We start from the raw sequence: 18364 nt of genomic DNA, 5'->3' as shown, positions 1-18364 counted from the left end.
GGGTCATATGGTAGTTCTATTTGTAGTTTTTTAAGGAACCTCCATACTGTTCTCCATAGTGGCTGTACCAATTCACATTCCCACCAGCAGTGCAAGAGTGTTCCCTTTTCTCTACACCCTTTCCAGCCTTTATTGTTTCTAGATTTTTTGATGATGGCCATTCTGACTGGTGTAAGATGATAACTCATTGTAGTTTTGATTTGCATTTCTCTAATGATTAATGATGTTGAGCATTCTGTCATGTGTTTGTTGGCAGTCTGTATAACTTCTTTGTAGAAATGTCTATTTAGGTCTTCTGCCCATTTTTGAATTGGGTTGTTTGTTTTTTTGTTTTTGAGCTGCATGAGCTGCTTGTAAATTTTGGAGATTAGTCCTTTGTCAGTTGCTTCATTTGCAAGTATTTTCTCCCAGTCTGAGGGTTCTCTTCTGGTCTTGTTTATGGTTTCCTTTGCTGTGCAAAAGCTTTGAAGTTTTGTTAGGTCCCATTTGTTTATTTTTGTTTTTATTTCCATTTCTCTGGGAGGTGGGTCAAAAAGGATCTTGCTGTGATCTATGTCATAGAGTGTTCTGCCTATGTTTTCCTCTAAGAGCTTGATAGTTTCTGACCTTACATTCAGGTCTTTAATCCATTTTCAGTTTATTTTTGTGTATGGTGTTAGGGGGTGATCTAATCTCATACTTTTACATGTACCTGTCCAGTTTTCCCAGCACCACTTATTGAAGAGGCTATCCTTTCTCCACTGTACATTCCTGCCTCCTTTTATGAAAGATAAGGTGACCATATGTGCGTGGGTTTATCTCTGGGCTTTCTATCCTGTTCCATTGATCTATATTTCTGTTTTTGTGCCAGTACCATACTGGCTTGATTACTGTAGCTTTGTAGTATAGTCTGAAGTCAGGGAGCCTGATTCCTCCGGCTCTGTTTTTCGTTCTCAAGATTGCTTTGGCTCTTCCGGGTCTTTTGTGTTTCCATACAAATTGTGAAATTTTTTGTTCTAGTTCTGTGAAAAATGCCAGTGGTAGTTTGGTAGGGTTTGCATTGAATCTGTAGATTGCTTTGGGTAGTAGAGTCATTTTCACAATGTTGATTCTTCCAATCCAAGAACATGGTATATCTCTCCATCTATTTGTATCATCTTTAATTTCTTTCATCAGTGTCTTATAATTTTCTGCATACAGGTCTTTTGTCTCCTTAGGTAGGTTTATTCCTAGATATTTTATTCTTTTTGTTGCAATGGTAAATGGGAGTGTTTTCTTGATTTCACTTTCAGATTTTTCATCATTAGTGTATAGGAATGCAAGAGATTTCTGTGCATTAATTTTGTATCCTCCTACTTTACCAAATTCATTGATTAGCTCTAGTAGTTTTCTGATAGCATCTTTAGGATTCTCTATGTATAGTATCATATCATCTGCAAACAGTGTCAGCTTTACTTCTTCTTTTCAGATTTGTATTCCTCTTATTTCTTTTCCTTCTCTGCTGTGGCTAAAACTTCCAAAACTGTGTTGAATAAGAGTGGTGAGAGTGGGCAACCTTGTCTTGTTCCTGATCTTAGTGGAAATGCTTTCAGTTTTTCACCATTGAGGATGATGTTGGCTGTGGGTTTGTCATATATGGCCTTTATTATGTTGAGGAAAGTTCCCTCTATGCCTGCTTCCTGCAGGGTTTTTATCATAAATGGGTGTTGAATTTTGTCGAAAGCTTTCTCTGCATCTATTGAGATGATCATATAGTTTTTCTCCTTCAATTTGTTAATATGGTGTATCACGTTGATTGATTTGCGTATATTGAAGAATCCTTGCATTCCTGGAATAAACCCCACTTGATCATGGTGTATGATCCTTTTAATGTGCTGTTGGATTCTGTTTGCTAGTATTTTGTTGAGGATTTTTGCATCTATGTTCATCAGTGATATTGGCCTGTAGTTTTCTTTCTTTGTGACATCCTTGTCTGGTTTTGGTAGCAGGGTGATGGTGGCCTCGTAGAATGAGTTTGGGAGTGTTCCTCCCTCTGCTATATTTTGGAAGAGTTTAAGAAGGACAGGTGTTAGCCCTTCTCTAAATGTTTACTAGAATTCGCCTGTGAAGCCATCTGGTCCTGGGCTTTTGTTTGTTGGAAGATGTTTAATCACAGTTTCAATTTCAGTGCTTGTGATTGGTCTGTTCATATTTTCTATTTCTTCCTGGTTCAGTCTTGGCAGGTTGTGCTTTTCTAATAATTTGTCCATTTCTTCCAGGTTGTTCATTTTATTGGCATACAGTTGCTTGTAGTAATCTCTCATGATCTTTTGTATTTCTGTAGTGTCAGTTGTTACTTCCCCTTTTTCATTTCTAATTCTATTGATTTGAGTCTTCTCCCTTTTTTTCTTGATGAGTCTGGCTAATGGTTTATCAATTTTGTTTATCTTCTCAAAGAACCACCTTTTAGTTTTATTGATCTTTGCTATCGTTTCCTTCATTTCTTTTTCATTTATTTCTGATCTGATCTTTATGACTTCTTTCCTTCTGCTAACTTTGGGATTTTTTTTGTTCTTCTTTCTCTAACTGCTTTAGGTGCAAGGTTAGGTTGTTTATTCGAGATGTTTCCTGTTTCTTTTTTTTTTTTTTTTTTTGTTTTTCTTCTTTGCGGTACGCGGGCCTCTCACTGCTGTGGCCTCTCCCGTTGTGGAGCACAGGCTTTGTTATTGTAGGTCTTTTCCTTCTCTTGTGTTTCTTGCCTAGAGAAGGTCCTTTAGCATTTGTTGTAAAGCTGGTTTGGTGGTGCTGAACTCTCTCAGCTTTTGCTTGTCTGTAAAGGTTTTAATTTCTCCATAAAATCTGAATGAGATCCTTGCTGGGTAGAGTAATCTTGGTTGTAGGTTTTTCTCCTTCATTACTTTAAATATATCATGCCAGTCCCTTCTGGCTTGCAGAGTTTCTGCTGAAAGATCAGTTAACCTTATGGGGATTTCTTTGTGTGTTATTTGTTGTTTTTCACTTGCTGCTTTTAATATGTTTCCTTTGTATTTAATTTTTGACAGTTTGATTAATATGTGTCTTGGCGTGTTTCTCCTTGGATTTATCCTGTATGGGACTCTCTGTGCTTCCTGGACTTGATTAACTATTTCCTTTCCCATATTAGGGAAGTTTTCAACTATAATCTCTTCAAATATTTTCTCAGTACCTTTCTTTTTCTATTCTTCTTCTGGAACCCCTATAATTCGAATGTTGGTGCAATTAATGTTGTCCCAGAGGTCTCTGAGACTGTCCTCAGTTCTTTTCATTCTTTTTTCTTTATTCTGCTCTGCAGTAGTTATTTCCACTATTTTATTTTCCAGGTCACTTATCCGTTCTTCTGCCTCAGTTATTCTGCTATTGATCCCATCTAGAGTATTTTTAATTTCATTTATTGTGTTGTTCATCGTTGCTTGTTTCCTCTTTAGTTCTTCTAGGTCCTTGTTAAATGTTTCTTGCATTTTCTCTATTCTATTTCCAAGATTTTGGATCATCTTTACTCTCATTATTCTGAATTCTTTTTCAAGTAGACTGCCTATTTCCTCTTCATTTGTTTGGTCTGGTGGGTTTTTATCTTGCTCCTTCATCTGCTGTGTGTTTTTCTGTCTTCTCATTTTGCTTATCTTACTGTGTTTGGGGTCTCCTTTTTGCAGGCTGCAGGTTTGTAGTTCCCGTTGTTTTTGGTGTCTGTCCCCAGTGGCTAAGGTTGGTTCAGTGGGTTGTGTAGGCTTCCTGGTGGAGGGGACTAGTGCCCATTTTCTGGTGGATGAGGCTGGATCTTGTCTTTCTGGTGGGCAGGTCCACGTCTGGTGGTGTGTTTTGGGGTGTCTGTGGACTTATGATTTTAGGCAGCCTCTCTGCTAATGGGTGGCGTTGTGTTCCTGTCTTGCTAGTTGTTTGGCATAGGGTGTTCAGCACTGTAGCTTGCTGGTTGTTGAGTGAAGCTGGGTGCTGGTGTTGAGATGGAGATCTCTGGGAGATTTTCACTGTTTGATATTATGTGGAGCTGGGAGGTCTCTTGTGGACCAGTGTCCTGAAGTTGGCTCTCCCGCCTCAGAGGCACAGCACTGACTCCTGGCTGCAGCACCAAGAGCGTTTCATCCACACAGCTCAGAATAAAAGGGAGAAAAAGTAGAAAGAAAGAAAGAGAGAGAGAAAGAAAGGGAAAGAAGGGAGGGAGGGAGGGAAGGAAGGAAGGACGGAAGGAAGGAGGGAAGAAAGGAAGAAAAGAAAGAAAGAGGAAAGGATAAAATAAAATATAGTAAGATAAAAGTTATTAAAATAAAAAATAATTAAGAAAAAAAAATTTTTTTAAGAAAAAAACGGACGGATAGAACCCTAGGACAGATGGTGACAGCAAAGCTATACAGACAAAATCTCACACAGAAGCATACACATACACACTCACAAAACGAGGAAAAGGGGAAAAAATAGTAAATCTTGCTCTCAAAGTCCACCTCCTCAATTTGGGATGATTCGTTGTCTATTCATGTATTCCACAGATGCAGGGTACATCGAGTTGATTGTGGAGCTTTAATCCGCTGCTTTTGAGGCTGCTGGGAGAGATTTCCTTTTCTCTTCTTTGTTCGCACAGCTCCCGGGGCTCAGCTTTGGATTTGGCCCCGCCTCTCCGTGTAGGTCGCCAGAGGGCGTCTGTTCTTCACTCAGACAGGATGGGGTTAAAGGAGCAGCTGCTTCAGGGACTCTGGCTCACTCACGCCGTGGGGAGGGAGGGGTGCGGATCCGGGGCGAGCCTGTGGCAGCAGAGGCCGCCGGGACGTTGCACCAGACTGACGTGCGCTGTGCGTTCTCCCAGGAAAGTTGTCCCTGGATCCCGGGACCCTGGCAGTGACGGGCTGCACAGCCTCCCCGGAAGGGAGGTGTGGATAGTGACCTGTGCTCGCACACAGGCTTCTTGGTGGCGGCAGCAGCAGCCTTAGCACCTCATGCACGTCTCTGTGGTCTGCGCTGTTAGCCGCGGCTCACGCCCGTCTCTGGAGCTCCTTTAAGCAGCGCTCTTAACCCCCTCTCCTCGCGCACCAGGAAACAAAGAGGGAAGAAAAAGTCTCTTGCCTCTTCGACAGGTCCAGACTTTTCCCCAGACTCCCTCCCGGCCAGCTGTGGTGCACTAGCCCCCTTCAGGCTGTGTTCACACCGCCAACCCCAGTCCTCTCCCTGCGCTCCGACCAAAGCCCGAGCGTCGGCTCCCAGCCCCGCACGCTCCAGAGGGTGAGCAGACAAGACTCTCGGGCTGGTGAGTGCCCGTCGGCACCGATTCTCTGTGCGGGAATCTCTCCGCTTTGCCCTCTGCACCCCTGTTGCTGCGCTCTCCTCCGCGGCTCCGAAGCTTCCCCCTCCGCCACCCGCAGTCTCCGCCCGCGAAGGGGCTTCTAGTGTGTGGAAACTTTTCCTCCATCACGGCTCCCTCCCATTGGTGCAGGTCCCGTCCCTATCCTTTTGTCTCTGTTTATTCTTTTTTCTTTTGCCCTACCCAGGTACGTGGGGGGTTTCTTGCCTTTTGGGAAGTCTGAGGTCTTCTGCCAGCGTTCAGTAGGTGTTCTGTAGGAGTTGTTCCACATGTAGATGTATTTCTGGTGTATCTGTGGGGAGGAAGGTGATCTCCGCCTCTTACTCTTACGCCGTCTTCCCGATTCCCCCCCATAATTCTTTCAGTCACTTTTACAAGTTTCTTTTATTGTGGTAAAAAATACATAATGTAAAATTTATTATCTTAACCATTTCTCAGTGTATAGTTCAGTAATGCTACATTCACACTGTTGTACAACCAATTTCCAGAACTTTTTCGTCTTGCAAAACTGCAACTCTGTATCCATTAATCAACTCCCGTTTTCATCTCCCCCAGCCCCTGGCAGCCACTGTTTCACTTTCTGTCTCTATGAATCTGACTACTCTAGATACCTCATATATGTGGAATCATGCAGAATTTGTCCTTTTGTGACTGGCTTCTTCCACTAAACATAATGTTTTTAAGGTTTGTCCATATTGTAGCATGTGTCAGAATTTCCTTTTTTTTTAAATTAATTTTTATTGGCATATAGTTGCTTTAGAATGTTGTGTTAGTTTCTGCTGTACAGCAAAGTGAATCAGCTATACGTGTACCTGTATCCCCTCTTTTTTGGGTTTCCTTCGCAGTTAGGGCACCACAGAGCATTGAGTAGAGTTCCTTGTGCTATACAATAGGTTCTCATTAGTTATCTATTAGAATTTCCTTCCTATTTAAGGCTGAATAATATCCCATTGTATGTATACACCACATTTTGTTTATTCATCTGATGATGGACATTTGGGTTGCTTCCACCTCTTGGTTATCGTGAATAGCACTGCTATGAATATGTATGTGCAAATATCTTTTCTAGATCCTGTTTTCAGTTCTTTTGGATAAATATCCAGAAGTGGAATTGCTGGATCATATGGTAATTCTATTTTTAATTTTTTGAGGAACCACCCTACTGTTTCCATAGTGGCTGCACCATTTTATATCCCACCAGCATCACTCAAGCGTTCTAATTTCTGCACATTCTGTTCAACGCTTGTTATTTTCTGGGAGATAAACACACACACATACACACACACACACACGTGCCATTCTCACAGATGTGAGGTGATACCTCATTGTGGTTTTGATTGCATTTCCCTGATGATTAATGATGTTGAGCACCCTTTCATATGCTGTTGGTCATTTGTATGTCTTTTTAGGAGAAATGTCCATTTAAGTCCTTTGCCCGTTTTTTAATTGGGATTTTTAGTTGTTGTTGAATTGGAGTTCTATCTTTTCAGTTACTTTTTGATAGTAAAAAGTCCTCTAGGCACCTTTAGTAACAACTATCTCATGTTAGTAATTTATATGCTGCCTCCAGTGTCATAATCAAACTCCAAACAGTATTTCAAACTAAGTGTCTCCCTCCTAATTTGGCCTGCTTTGGGCTGAAATGCCTAAAGTGGGGGTGCAGGCCTGGTCGACTTCTGCCCTTCCTCCTGGCCCAGAAACAGGCTCCATAGCTAGAGCAAAGGAAGGGAGAGAGGTGAGGCAGCAACGTTCACTGCTCTTGGGGGATGTTCAGTGCTGATTCTTCTGTGTGTTCCTCAGACCCCTCATGTGCCACCTGGGCTCTTTCTCCTCCTGCAATTCCCCTACTTCAGTGGTGCCTCCTGCAGGCAGCCCTGGGTCCCTGGTTCCCCTCCAGACTGCCCCTCTCTCCCCCATCCACATGGCTAGCACCTGAACCTCAAGCATCACTCAGTAACAGATGTCTTCCCAGCACAAACGCCTCTTCTACAGGCCCCTGGCAGCCACCGTCCTCGCCTTTGGACTTTTCCTGGTGCAAACAGAACCTCAAGTCTGTGCCCCACAGACTCCGGGAGTTTATCTGAGTGCTCTCATTAGAGATCCTCTCACTTGGCTTAGCCCTCTTTCCTCTGCTGGGGAGAGGACGTGGGAACACACCATGCTCCAACAATGTATTTCAAAGAAATTCTCTACTCTGGCTGCTTCTGCCTCAGCTCTGATTTTCCTAGGACTTTGAGGTGGCTGTTTTGGTCACCTCGTTGTCTAGTCCTGAGTAGGTGATCAAGCACATCACTTCAGAACACGGGAGCAAGTGCCATTTATTATTTGCTATGACCTTTTGGGGCATCCCTGGCTGAAACTCAGGCATGAGTCCCATTTTAACATCCTGTTTTCTGTTTATTCATCCCCAACTACAATCCAGACCCGTTAGGCCCTTAATACATATTATGTGACAGCCTTTCAAAGAGTCTGGTCCATAACTCCAGGATGTACTATTCAAACTACAGATCTAAGAAGATAAAAACCTGGCTAGAGATTTACCTTTTCAAATTATTTTCGTCAACTGTAAGTTTAGGCAATTATGCTTTAAAGGTATTTCGACCCTTGTGATAAACCCAGTCAAAGTTGTTGGCAGGAAACTGGCCTGTTGCTTGAATGACCTTCCCAAGCAAGTTCAGGTGAGACTCTTTTACATAACTGCTTTAAATGGAGATCACTTAGACCTGGGGGATTTGGTTTTTAGCCATTTTGCACACGTGTTACACAGCCCTTGAGTAAAAAGGTGAAACTCATTTCGTTCCAATGTAGGTAAAGCTTCTCAGGTAAGTAGAATGCTCGAAGTGGTAAATATTTTTTGATTTTCTGGTTAACTAATCAAAAACTCCTTTCAGTTTCAGTTTTAGTTTTTTAAAAAAATACTTCTGAAATGTGTCGGTTTTCTTTCCTATGTTAGATCATAACTGAATCCTTATTTGGTTAGGAATATTAAAATTCGCAAGGCTCATTATATGAATTCTTTGCACAGCATTACAGATCTAAGAGCTGTAGAAAATTAAGGATCTGCCTGAATTTCTGTGCTTGAATTCCCAATTCAAACTTATTTTGGTTCTTTCTCCTCAATATGAAGTTCACTTAACTGAAAGCCCTGTGTGGTAAGGTCTGGATCAAAGTGTAGACTTCTGTTTGGTTTCAAAGAACAGGACTAGAATGGGCCCTTTCCCTTGGAGATAGTAAAGGATTCAATGCCAATGCCAGAATGGTTATCTCTAAAAGCACATAATTTTTACTTGGGGAGTAGAAGGGGAGTGGGGATCATTGTCTCACAGACATAAATAACAAGAACACTCACTTTTGTAGAGCGGTTACTACATGCCAAGCACTACTCTAAATGTTTTCATACCGAGGACCTCTTTTAATCTTCACATCAGCCTGATGAGGCATGTGCCATTCTCATCTCCATTTTATGGATTAGAAAATGAAAGCTTGGAGAGGTTAAGTAGCTTTTCTAAGGTCACATAATGTCAAACCCAGGTCTGCTCAATTCCAGAGCCCAGTTACTACTCAGTGTTAGACCCCATCTACCTGGGAAGTTGGTTGCCCCCAGTTGCGTAGGCAAGACAGTCCACCACAATAAAAGCACAGACTGGAAGTCAGAAGTCCTAGGCTCAGGCTTCAGCCCGTGCACTAAGTGCTGGGTGACCGTGGTCACTGCAGTTGATGGTTATGGACCCAAGTACTCACATCTATCAAATGAGGGCACTGGGGACTTCCCTGGCGGTCCAGTGGTTAAGACTCCGCGCTTCCACTGCAGGGGGCACGGGTTCTATCCCTGGTCGTGGAAGTTCCACACGCCACCCAGTGCGCCAGTAAATAAATAAAAATTCAAAGCAAAAATGAGGGCATTGGACCAAAATCGCAGCTTCCCACTGTGTTCCTCAGAGTCCTGGTCCCACTAGGCTGCAGTGTCCCCTTTTTCTCTTTCATACGTTGGGATTCCACTTGTTTGGGTGGGGACATGGAGAAGTTTCCATTGAAAAAAATGTGAAAAAGCAATAAAAGCAGGACAATGAATCAAATAACTACCTGGGTCCTCTGTAGGCCTGAGGTTTTTTGACACTTGAGACTACTTTTTCTTCCATTTTGAGGGGAGACACATGCTCCTGTTTTTTTTCCACTGATTGAATATATTACTTTCCCACCCAGTGGAGTCACTCAGGTATTGGCACCGTGTTTGTGTTAGAAAGGGATAGTTGACTATTTCTTGGCCTGATGACTGTCACAAGCTTTAGGGGATGAGGGACTGAGACAAGTGAGTAGTTAGTTTCAATGCACATCTGATTTTTTTACTGACTCTTTTGGGGAGATGTGGGGGCTGGATGCCCACACCTCCAAACAATTCTCTGACACCAGCTGGTGTCAATTCAACTCACTTCTTTCAGTCCTGACTTTCTACCTGGAGATAACATCAGATTGCACAAGTTACAGGCTCAGTCCTACCAGACTGCCCCCATCTAATTAGATGCCAATTGCAAATTTATGTTGCTCAATTAATTTGCTAGAGGGGCTCAGGGAACCACTTTACTTACTAGTTTATATATAAAGAATACAACTCAGGAACAGCCAGATGGAAGAGATGAATGGGGAAAGGGGCACAGAGCTTCCATGCTTCTGGAGCTAGTCACTCTCTCAGCACCTCCACGTGTTCCCAACTCAGAAGCTCTCCTTACCAGTCCTTTTGGCTTTTTATGGAGGCTTCATCACATAGTCGTGATCAATTAAATCATTGGCCATGGGTGATTGAACTCAGCCTCCAACCCTTCGCCCCTCCCCGAGAGCTTGGGGGTGGGACTAAAAGTTCTAACCCTCTAATCACATGATTGGTTCTATTGGCAACCAACCTCCATCTTTAGGTGCTTTCCAAAAGTTACCTCATTAGCAGAACAGAAGACACCTTTATGCTCTCATCACTTAGGAAACCGCAAGGGTTTTAGTTCTGTGCCAGAAACAGGGACAAAGACCAAATATGTATTTCTTACTGTACATCACAATATCACAGTCATTTTTCCCACAGAAAAGCCGACGCTTCAGAGCAGACACTCTTTAGACAGCTCCAAACTTGTGGAGAAAGTTGAAACCGCGCAGCCACTGTGGATAACGTTGGCACTGCAAAAGCAGAAGGGGTTTCGGGAGCAGCAAGCGACTCGAGAGGAGAGGAAGCAAGCCAGGGAGGCCAAACAGGCCGAAAAGCTCTCCAAAGAAAACGTAAGTAGCTTAGCCTTCAGCTCTAACTTTGTTTTCCTGAGCTTGGCTCGCTCTTCTTTTGGCTGCACTGCGCAGCTTGCGGGATCTTAGTTCCCCAACCATGGACTGAACCTGGGCCCCGGCAGTGAAAGGGCCGAGTCCTAACCGCTGGACCGCCAGGGAGTTCCTGAGCTTGGCTCTTTTAGTTCACAGGATTTAAGATGACAATAACAAAACAAGGCTAGCTGAGAGTGCTGGAGAATACTTAGACAGTAGAGCAATAAATAAGCTGACCACTGTTAGGACAAGGAGGCATTTTAGGTTAGAAATTTGGTTTCCTTATGCTCTTCGGTTAGCTTGATTTGGCAGAATCTGCTCACACAGGTTATATGAGAAATACAAGAAGCATTTTATTTGAGCAGTGAGTCGAGAGGAAATTAGGAATCTTGCTCTGTGGCCCTGACGGTATAGTTAATTTGAAGGGCTCTTCTGGGAGAGTAGGTAGCATCCCCTCTTCGGGACATGTGCACTGAGCGGCTCGGTGGTTCAGCACACACTGCTCCCCCTTGCAGTCTGGCCCCTCCTCTGGGACCAGAGAACGGGGGGCTGGCCAATGGAAGCCTCCAAGGCCTTGCCTTGCATGGTCAGTCTCCCCCTGACTTTCTCTGTCCATCCAGGTCAGTGTCAGCCCGCAGCCTGGAAGCAGCAGTGTCAGCAGAGCTGGTTCCCTGCACAAGTCCACCGCTCAGCCAGAAGAGAAGAAGCCAGAGACAGCAGCGTCCAGGCTCGAGCGCCGAGAACAGCTGAAAAAGGCCAACACTCTTCCTACATCTGTGACAGGTAGAGAACAGGTCCATTTCTATTTAACCGTACTTAAAAGTTTTTCGTCTTAGGGTGTGTTTTATTTCCTCTAGCGTCATAACTAGCACAGCATTTTAGGCATTTCAGAGCACAAGCTGTCTCACAACCCCATTCATCAACTCTGACACTGATAAAGCTCGTCTGATAAAGATCATCAGAAACTCACCCACTATCAGTGGTGTGATGATAAACTTTTAACAATCAGTTCTTCAGGGAGTGGAGAGACCTCTGATTTGTAGTATTTGCTGTGGTGTAAATACTCCCAACCATGGCTAATTTCAAGCTACTAATGTGATATCAAGTGACTCGTTATATTCCTGAACCTTTAACAAGGTGATATGAGCCCTCTCCAACTCCACTGCCTGTAGTCCAACAAAATTAGGTTTATTAACTTCCTGCAGCAAGGAAGACTGCACACCATAAGAACCTTCTAAACAAAACAAGAGATAAGATTAGGATTCAGGGGAAAGGTGAATTTTAGGTAAAATTTAAATGAAGCAGTGACTCAAAGCAAAGTAGTTGATATCAAGCCTAAGCTGAAAAGTGGACTCAGGAGCCTGTTTCCTTTGACACCACAAACTTAAGGTAAATGTGAGGAAGCTGTACTGGAAAACCCCTACCTGGAGCTGTGCTCCAGTTGGAAATGGAAATTGTTTCTCTGAATCATGGTCATCCAAGTGGCTCAGATGGTCCAGGCAAAAGTGGGGTGGTCCCTGGTCCCTTCTCACTGATGTGATTTCAGACAGCAAATTTCTGACCCAGGTGTGACTTTACAAAGTTGTTGTGCTCTAAGTCCTTGATGTTAATTAACAACAGCAGTGTTTATATGTTCATGACACACAGGAGACACATGCACGTTAAAAAAAAAAAAACTCTTTATTCTGTTAAAAGATAAAATGATCCAATAATGTTTGTAACTATTTCTGTGTTACGTATCACTTGGAGGATGGAGGGTCTGAAAGAACTTCCTCTCAGGGGTTATTAGGGCATCTGATTTCCCACTAGGCAGCCCTGTTCCTCAGAGGACACCCAACTTCTGGACCCAAGATTTTTTTATGCCTTGGATACCTGCTAGCTGAGGTCTGGAAATGTAAAGAGGTCTCACTCTTAAAGCTATATTTACTATTTGGTGAGGAGAAAAAAACTTTATATTTGAAAACCACTTTGGAGCATTTTCTCAAGAACCTCCAAGGGCATTATTTCGTTTGATCTTATACTCAGGAATTAAGGATTCTAAACATCATATTGGTGTGTGTCAAGAGAGAATTCTTGCAGAATAGTGAAAGCTCCAAAGTCAAAGAGATCAACCTCTGTCTGCCTGGTTTCTTAGAAGCACCAAAGGGTTGATGCAATTCAGAGCTGGCTCTACCACACAAAGCCTCACCACACAAAGGGACGCTCACCACACAAAGCCTCTAAGGTCTGATAAATAGTGATAGGATGCAAAGGAATTGTCAGAGGAGTCTGAGTGATAAGAGCTGGCAGGATCCATGGGCCTCAGAGGGAGGAGGGACCCAGGGCATGCTTGGTAGAGGAGGTAGCTTTTAACCTCACCAGCTAACAGGTTCAAACTTCAAACTACTTGGTTTAAGCTTTTTCTTCATGAAATTGACTGGTTGTATGCCTAGAATCACAGAATTTACCTCTTATTATTACACAGGCATAGCTTCTGTGCACAGAGAAAATTAGGTTTCTAGAAATTCTCTGAAATTAGAATCGACTGCACTGTGATCACCATAATTCTGTATGTAACAGTTATGATCACGTAGCTTTCTTTCTCTAATTCTTCTCGCCAAAGATACCCAGTGTTTCACTGGGTTTTCCTTTCTGAATCTCATACTTCTGCTAAATCAAAATGTGGCTCTGACTTATTCCTTTCTCCTTTTCCTTCAAAATGCAATCTAGTGGAGATCTCTGATTCGGCTCCCCCAGCACCACTGGTGAAAGAAGTCACAAAGAGATTCTCTACCCCAGACGCTGCCCCCGTGTCAACAGAACCAGCCTGGCTGGCTTTGGCCAAAAGGAAAGCCAAGGCCTGGAGCGACTGTCCACAGATTATTAAGTAAAGAGTGACTCTTATCCATTCCTACTGCCAGTTATTGGCTCTTCTCTTGCCCTTTTTTTTAATTTATTTTTTATATGAGGTAAAGACAGAAACGAAGCTAGGGAAAAGCAGCATGTTTTATAGGCTCTAAAATAATGTTCAGAAACTGAACTGGTGGTGTTCCTTGTAAAGAGTGTATTTGCACAGCCCTAGGTCCTGGTGCCTTGAGGTCCTCCTAATTCTAAAGAGAAAATTCCGTCCTAGGGACCACATGAAGCAAAATCTCCAGACTGAGAACTTCCCACGAGCGCCTGCCACACCCATTCCATGGCCCTTCCACACACGTACACCCACACACCACTCAGAACATGTACTTTTGCCAATCTTTGTAATAGTTTTCTCGATTCTGTACTCCTGTTTCTTTGTTCCAAACCATTTACCATGTGCTTGGGGATTTCTACCCTTTTCTATAGTAATAGTGAAAGGATCTTATATAAACAAGAGTGCCCATTCGCCTGAATGCAGTGAGTAACTGGGAATTGCAAGTAGAAGTCTGGCTCCCAACTCTTTGCCCATGTCTGCTTCTCATGATTTTGCCCCAACAGGAAACTGTAACACAGACAGCGAGTCCATTGACTCTTCTACCGCACTGTTGAGCTACGGGCCCCGTTATACCACAACTCTCCTCAAGGACACGTTAACCATTTGGCCCAGCTGGCTCCTAGGGAACATTTTTATTTAAAATGATTAAAAAAAAAAAAAAAAAGAAGCTACAAATTCTCTGTCTCTGAGAATCCCCATCTAGTGCAGTTGTTCTTAAGAAGTTCAGGCTCCCTCCCAGACCTACTCAATCATCAGAGATCCTGTGAGGATGGGGCCAGATGTGTATATTCTGGTAAAAACTCTTCAGATACTTCCGGTATATCACAGAGGTTGAGAAGTGTGGGACACACTGCTTCTAGTGTAATCTAGATTTTAAAACTCTGAACGGGAGGCTCATTTCACCCAAAGCAGCAAAAGTGAGACAGGAAAAATAATAAAACAACCCCCCCAAACCAGCCATTTATTACAGGGTATAAGAGTCTTATTGACATTACATGTCTCTGAAAATCTTTTAAATCTTTAGGGAAAGTTAACAGTAAGACAAGATTTGAAGTCTTTGTACTAAAGGACTTCCTGTGGGAAGTTTCTTTCTTTACCATAATCAAGTAATTCATATTTAGAGTCAAATGTTCAATAGCATTTATAATGTAGAGCATTCACCTTGCTACCTTTAAAAACATCTCAGAGTTTTAAGTGGCCTTGTTGTTATACACGTGATAAAAAAAAGGACTTGGCAATTTAAAAGCCACATATGTTCACTTTTATTTCCCTAAATTTGCTTTACATGACACACAGAAATACAGCAAACCCACACATTGCTGGTACTAACCTACATTTCGTGGTGTTGGCATATTACCTTTTTCTTCAATCCTGACTTCAAAATCTAAGTACAAATCCTTTGCCTAGTACAGCAGGGGAAGGAATTACATCCTTTTCTCCTCTCCTACAAAAACACATTAGTATTTTATTAGTATCATTTTCCTCTATGCTTACTCAATAGACAGTGTGCTGTTACACTATTATGTACCTTAAAGAAAGGATGACAGCAAAGTTATTTACCATATACAAGGCATTTTCTTTCTGGAAACGATGGCTCAGCCTCATGGTAGCAGCTGGCATGTGTGGTGAAGTGGATAGTTGTACTTTTGCAAGTTGGAGTTAATATTATATATAGTGGACCCTCAGACTGTTAAGAATCAATGGAACGTTAACTTTTTTTATGGCTATGAGAAGCAATTAATATTCCACTGCATGTTTTCCACAGTGATGTTCATTTCTAAATCAAATATGTAGACATTTGTTAGTTTCAATGATCTCCTCACTAATATAACACTTCTTAATAGGAATCTCTCCACCTAGAGCCCTGGAATTATACTGCTACATTAATTCTTCTGCATTGTCTTTTTCTGTCATCCTGTCAGCTTTGAATAATATCACAGTAATGGCAGAGAACAGGTGCATAAATCAGATCATTAACAAAGAATAGTAGACAAGTCAACTCTGTACTGGCTTACCTACCACTGATCCCATACAAAGGAGGAGAAATAGTTAAAAAATTTCCATCAAAATCTTTTTTAAGAGTAATACTGAGGAAAGTATACTGGAAGTAAGTCATAACACTTACTTCCAACAACTTCTAAAGGCTACATGTTTAATATTTCATGTAAAAACTACTCCTACTTTGCACTAAATACCAATGAAGTGTTATTTTGCTTTAGTTGTGTTGCAGTCTTTTCTGATCAACAAACTATGGGGGAAATTCTATAAAGCATATAAAAAATTCAAGACTTAAAAGAAATGAATGATTACTAGTTAAATACACAGGCTTTTTTTTTTTTTTTAATTTAAACAAACATACACTTCTCCTGGCAAGGTTATAGATGATTAACCTCTGTTCATAAGACATATTACAAAACTAGAGGTTTTTTCTTTACTTTTTTAATTTTTCAAGTGCAATTGTTTCTTATACATTAATTACTATTAAATTATCATTTTAGCCAGTTATTAGCAAATTGTAGTATGTATTCATTGTCTCTTCTTGTGATGTTTAGTTTTAATTGCTTATTTTAAAGCAGAAACATTAGAGTTACAATTGTCTTGCAATATTTTTATCAACAATAAAATGAAGTAGAGACTTAACAATAAAAATACCTTAGTGTGATTTTATTATTATTTTGAGATTTTGGTTGTATAAAGTTTTAATGTAAAATGTCCATTATTGAAGGAAAAAGATCTTTCAATAAAAAATACCCACAAGATCTTCGGCACTGATGGAATTTCAAGCTGAAGTTTTTACTGATTTCAATGACCATCTATAGAAAGCTTGTATTTATACAAAGCTTTTGTTGAGAAAGAAAAATTTCAAGGCATTTTATATGGTACCTTATTATACTTTTAACTAGATGTTTTTGGAGAAAAATAATGAGTAGGGACAAATAAAATGTTTATCTCAATCCTAAACTGGAATTGAATGGTCTGGCATCGCAGACAAAATGATCCTACAACCTCTTTACTCAAAGCGTGGGCCATGGAACAACAGCATGGGCACAAGCCGAGAGCATGTGAGAAACGCAGCTTAGGGCCGCAGACCAGACCTACTGACTCACGAGGCCAGACAAGGGCAAAGTGAGTGACGTGAGCAAGGCACTTGCCTTGGGTGCCAAAAAACCAAGTAATCAAGAGGAATGCTATTTTAATGCAATATTTTAAAAATCAAGGTTAACGCAAATTCCATGATGAACAAATATCAAAATTTTAAATAAAGACAGGGTCAGTATCACTGATTTTTCCTTTTGCCTCAGTCTCCAGTGTGGCTAAGCCAAGCCCCCCTCCTTCCAGCCCTCTCAATTGTAATGTGCATTTAGCAAGAGCTCCAGGTGGTTAATACATTAAAGATGAATCCGCACGGGTCTAAAACCTAGCAGAAGATATGTTCTTTTGGGCCACCTATGGCCTCAATCCCCTTTCTGTGTTTGCGGAAATCTCTACCTTGTGGGTCTTGGTAGAGGGCAGCACTCACCTCCTACCACAGTTGAAATGCCTGTTAGGTGCCTTCCTATACTCTCTCGTGGGCATAACAACATGTTTCACTTCAAATTGGAAGGGACTGTGGTTTGGGAGCAACTGACCAAAAGATGGGGGGACTGTGAGGAAATCTGGCAGTGGTAGGAAACAGTGTCCAGCGTTAGTGGGGTCAGCCATAAGGTAATAAGCATTTAGAGCCTCAAGGACAGCAGCTACTTCTGGCCAAAATGATATGATTTCAGGCATTCATTGTTTCTGGCTGTATATAGCTCTAGCCCTCTTTGTAATTCTGCAAGAGACTCAATATTCTTCTAAAAATTCATTCTGGAGGGACTGGCCAAGACAGTGGAATAGAAAGATGCTGAGCTCACCTTCTTTCATGGGCACACCAAAATCACAGCTATTTGCAGAATAACCTTTGATGAAAAAGACCAGAACCGTCCAGAAAAGATCTTCTACAACTAAAGACATAAAGAAGGAAACACAACAAGATGGGTAGAAGGGTAGGATTTGTGATATAGTCAAGTCCCATACCGCTGGAAGGAAAACCCAAATCTAGGAGAATAACTACATTACAGAGGTTCTCCCAAAGCACTATGAGGTCTGAGCCCCACATCGGGCTCCCCAGCCCAGGGGTCCTGCACCAGGAAGACAAGACTCCAGAGCATTTTGCTTTGAAGGCTAGTAAGGTTTACTTTCAGGAGTCCCAGAGGGCTGGAGGAAAGAAAGACTTCACTCTTAAAGGGCACACACAAAATCTCACATGATCCAGGACCCAGGGCAAAAGCAGTCATTTGATAGAAGCCTGGGTTAGACCTACCTGCTGATCTTGGAGAGTCTTCTAAAGAGGCAGGAGGCAGCTGCAGCTCACCCTGGGGACATAGACACTGGTGGCAGCCATTCTTGGGAGTTCCTTCTACCACATGGACATTGGTGTTGGCAAGGGCCATTGTCAAATCCTCCCTCTGGTTTTTAGCCCCAAGACCCAGCCGTGCCCTGGCCGTGCTGTCCAGGCAGCCAGTTCTAGCCTCTGGACCAGCCTCAGCCACCAGGGGGCAGACACCAGATGCAAGAAAACCACAATCCCACAGGCTGCAGACCCATCCAGCCCATCAGTAGGCCAGAGCATGTCCTGGGACTCTCTGGGCCTGGGTCCTGGCCCTGGCCACTAGCAGGCCAACATAAGCTCTGGGACATCGCAAACCCCATACCCAACTGTGTCAGGAACAGCCCCTCCCCCTTCCCCCCCAGCGATCTGACAACAGATCTGGGACCACTGGCCTTGCATC

General features: G+C 42.4%; 1 protein-coding gene across 1 annotated transcript in view; it reads left to right on the top strand.

Moving 5' to 3' along the window:
- CRACD (capping protein inhibiting regulator of actin dynamics) overlaps positions 1 to 14661 on the top strand; it is a 34932-nt gene extending 20271 nt beyond the window's left edge. Inside the window, exons 7-9 of the mRNA XM_027102872.1 lie at positions 10374 to 10564; positions 11221 to 11383; positions 13310 to 14661. Coding sequence (XP_026958673.1) covers positions 10374 to 10564; positions 11221 to 11383; positions 13310 to 13470 — 515 coding nt within the window. The 3' untranslated portion in view covers positions 13471 to 14661. The remainder of the gene's footprint in view (positions 1 to 10373; positions 10565 to 11220; positions 11384 to 13309) is intronic.
- Positions 14662 to 18364: the final 3703 nt, after the last annotated feature.

Source organism: Aethalodelphis obliquidens, unplaced genomic scaffold, assembly GCF_003676395.1.
Source record: "Aethalodelphis obliquidens isolate GAN/ISIS:26980383/991018 unplaced genomic scaffold, ASM367639v1 scaffold6, whole genome shotgun sequence".
In the NCBI taxonomy this organism is placed as follows: Eukaryota; Metazoa; Chordata; class Mammalia; order Artiodactyla; family Delphinidae; genus Aethalodelphis; species Aethalodelphis obliquidens.
This window is presented reverse-complemented; position numbering and strand designations above follow the sequence as displayed.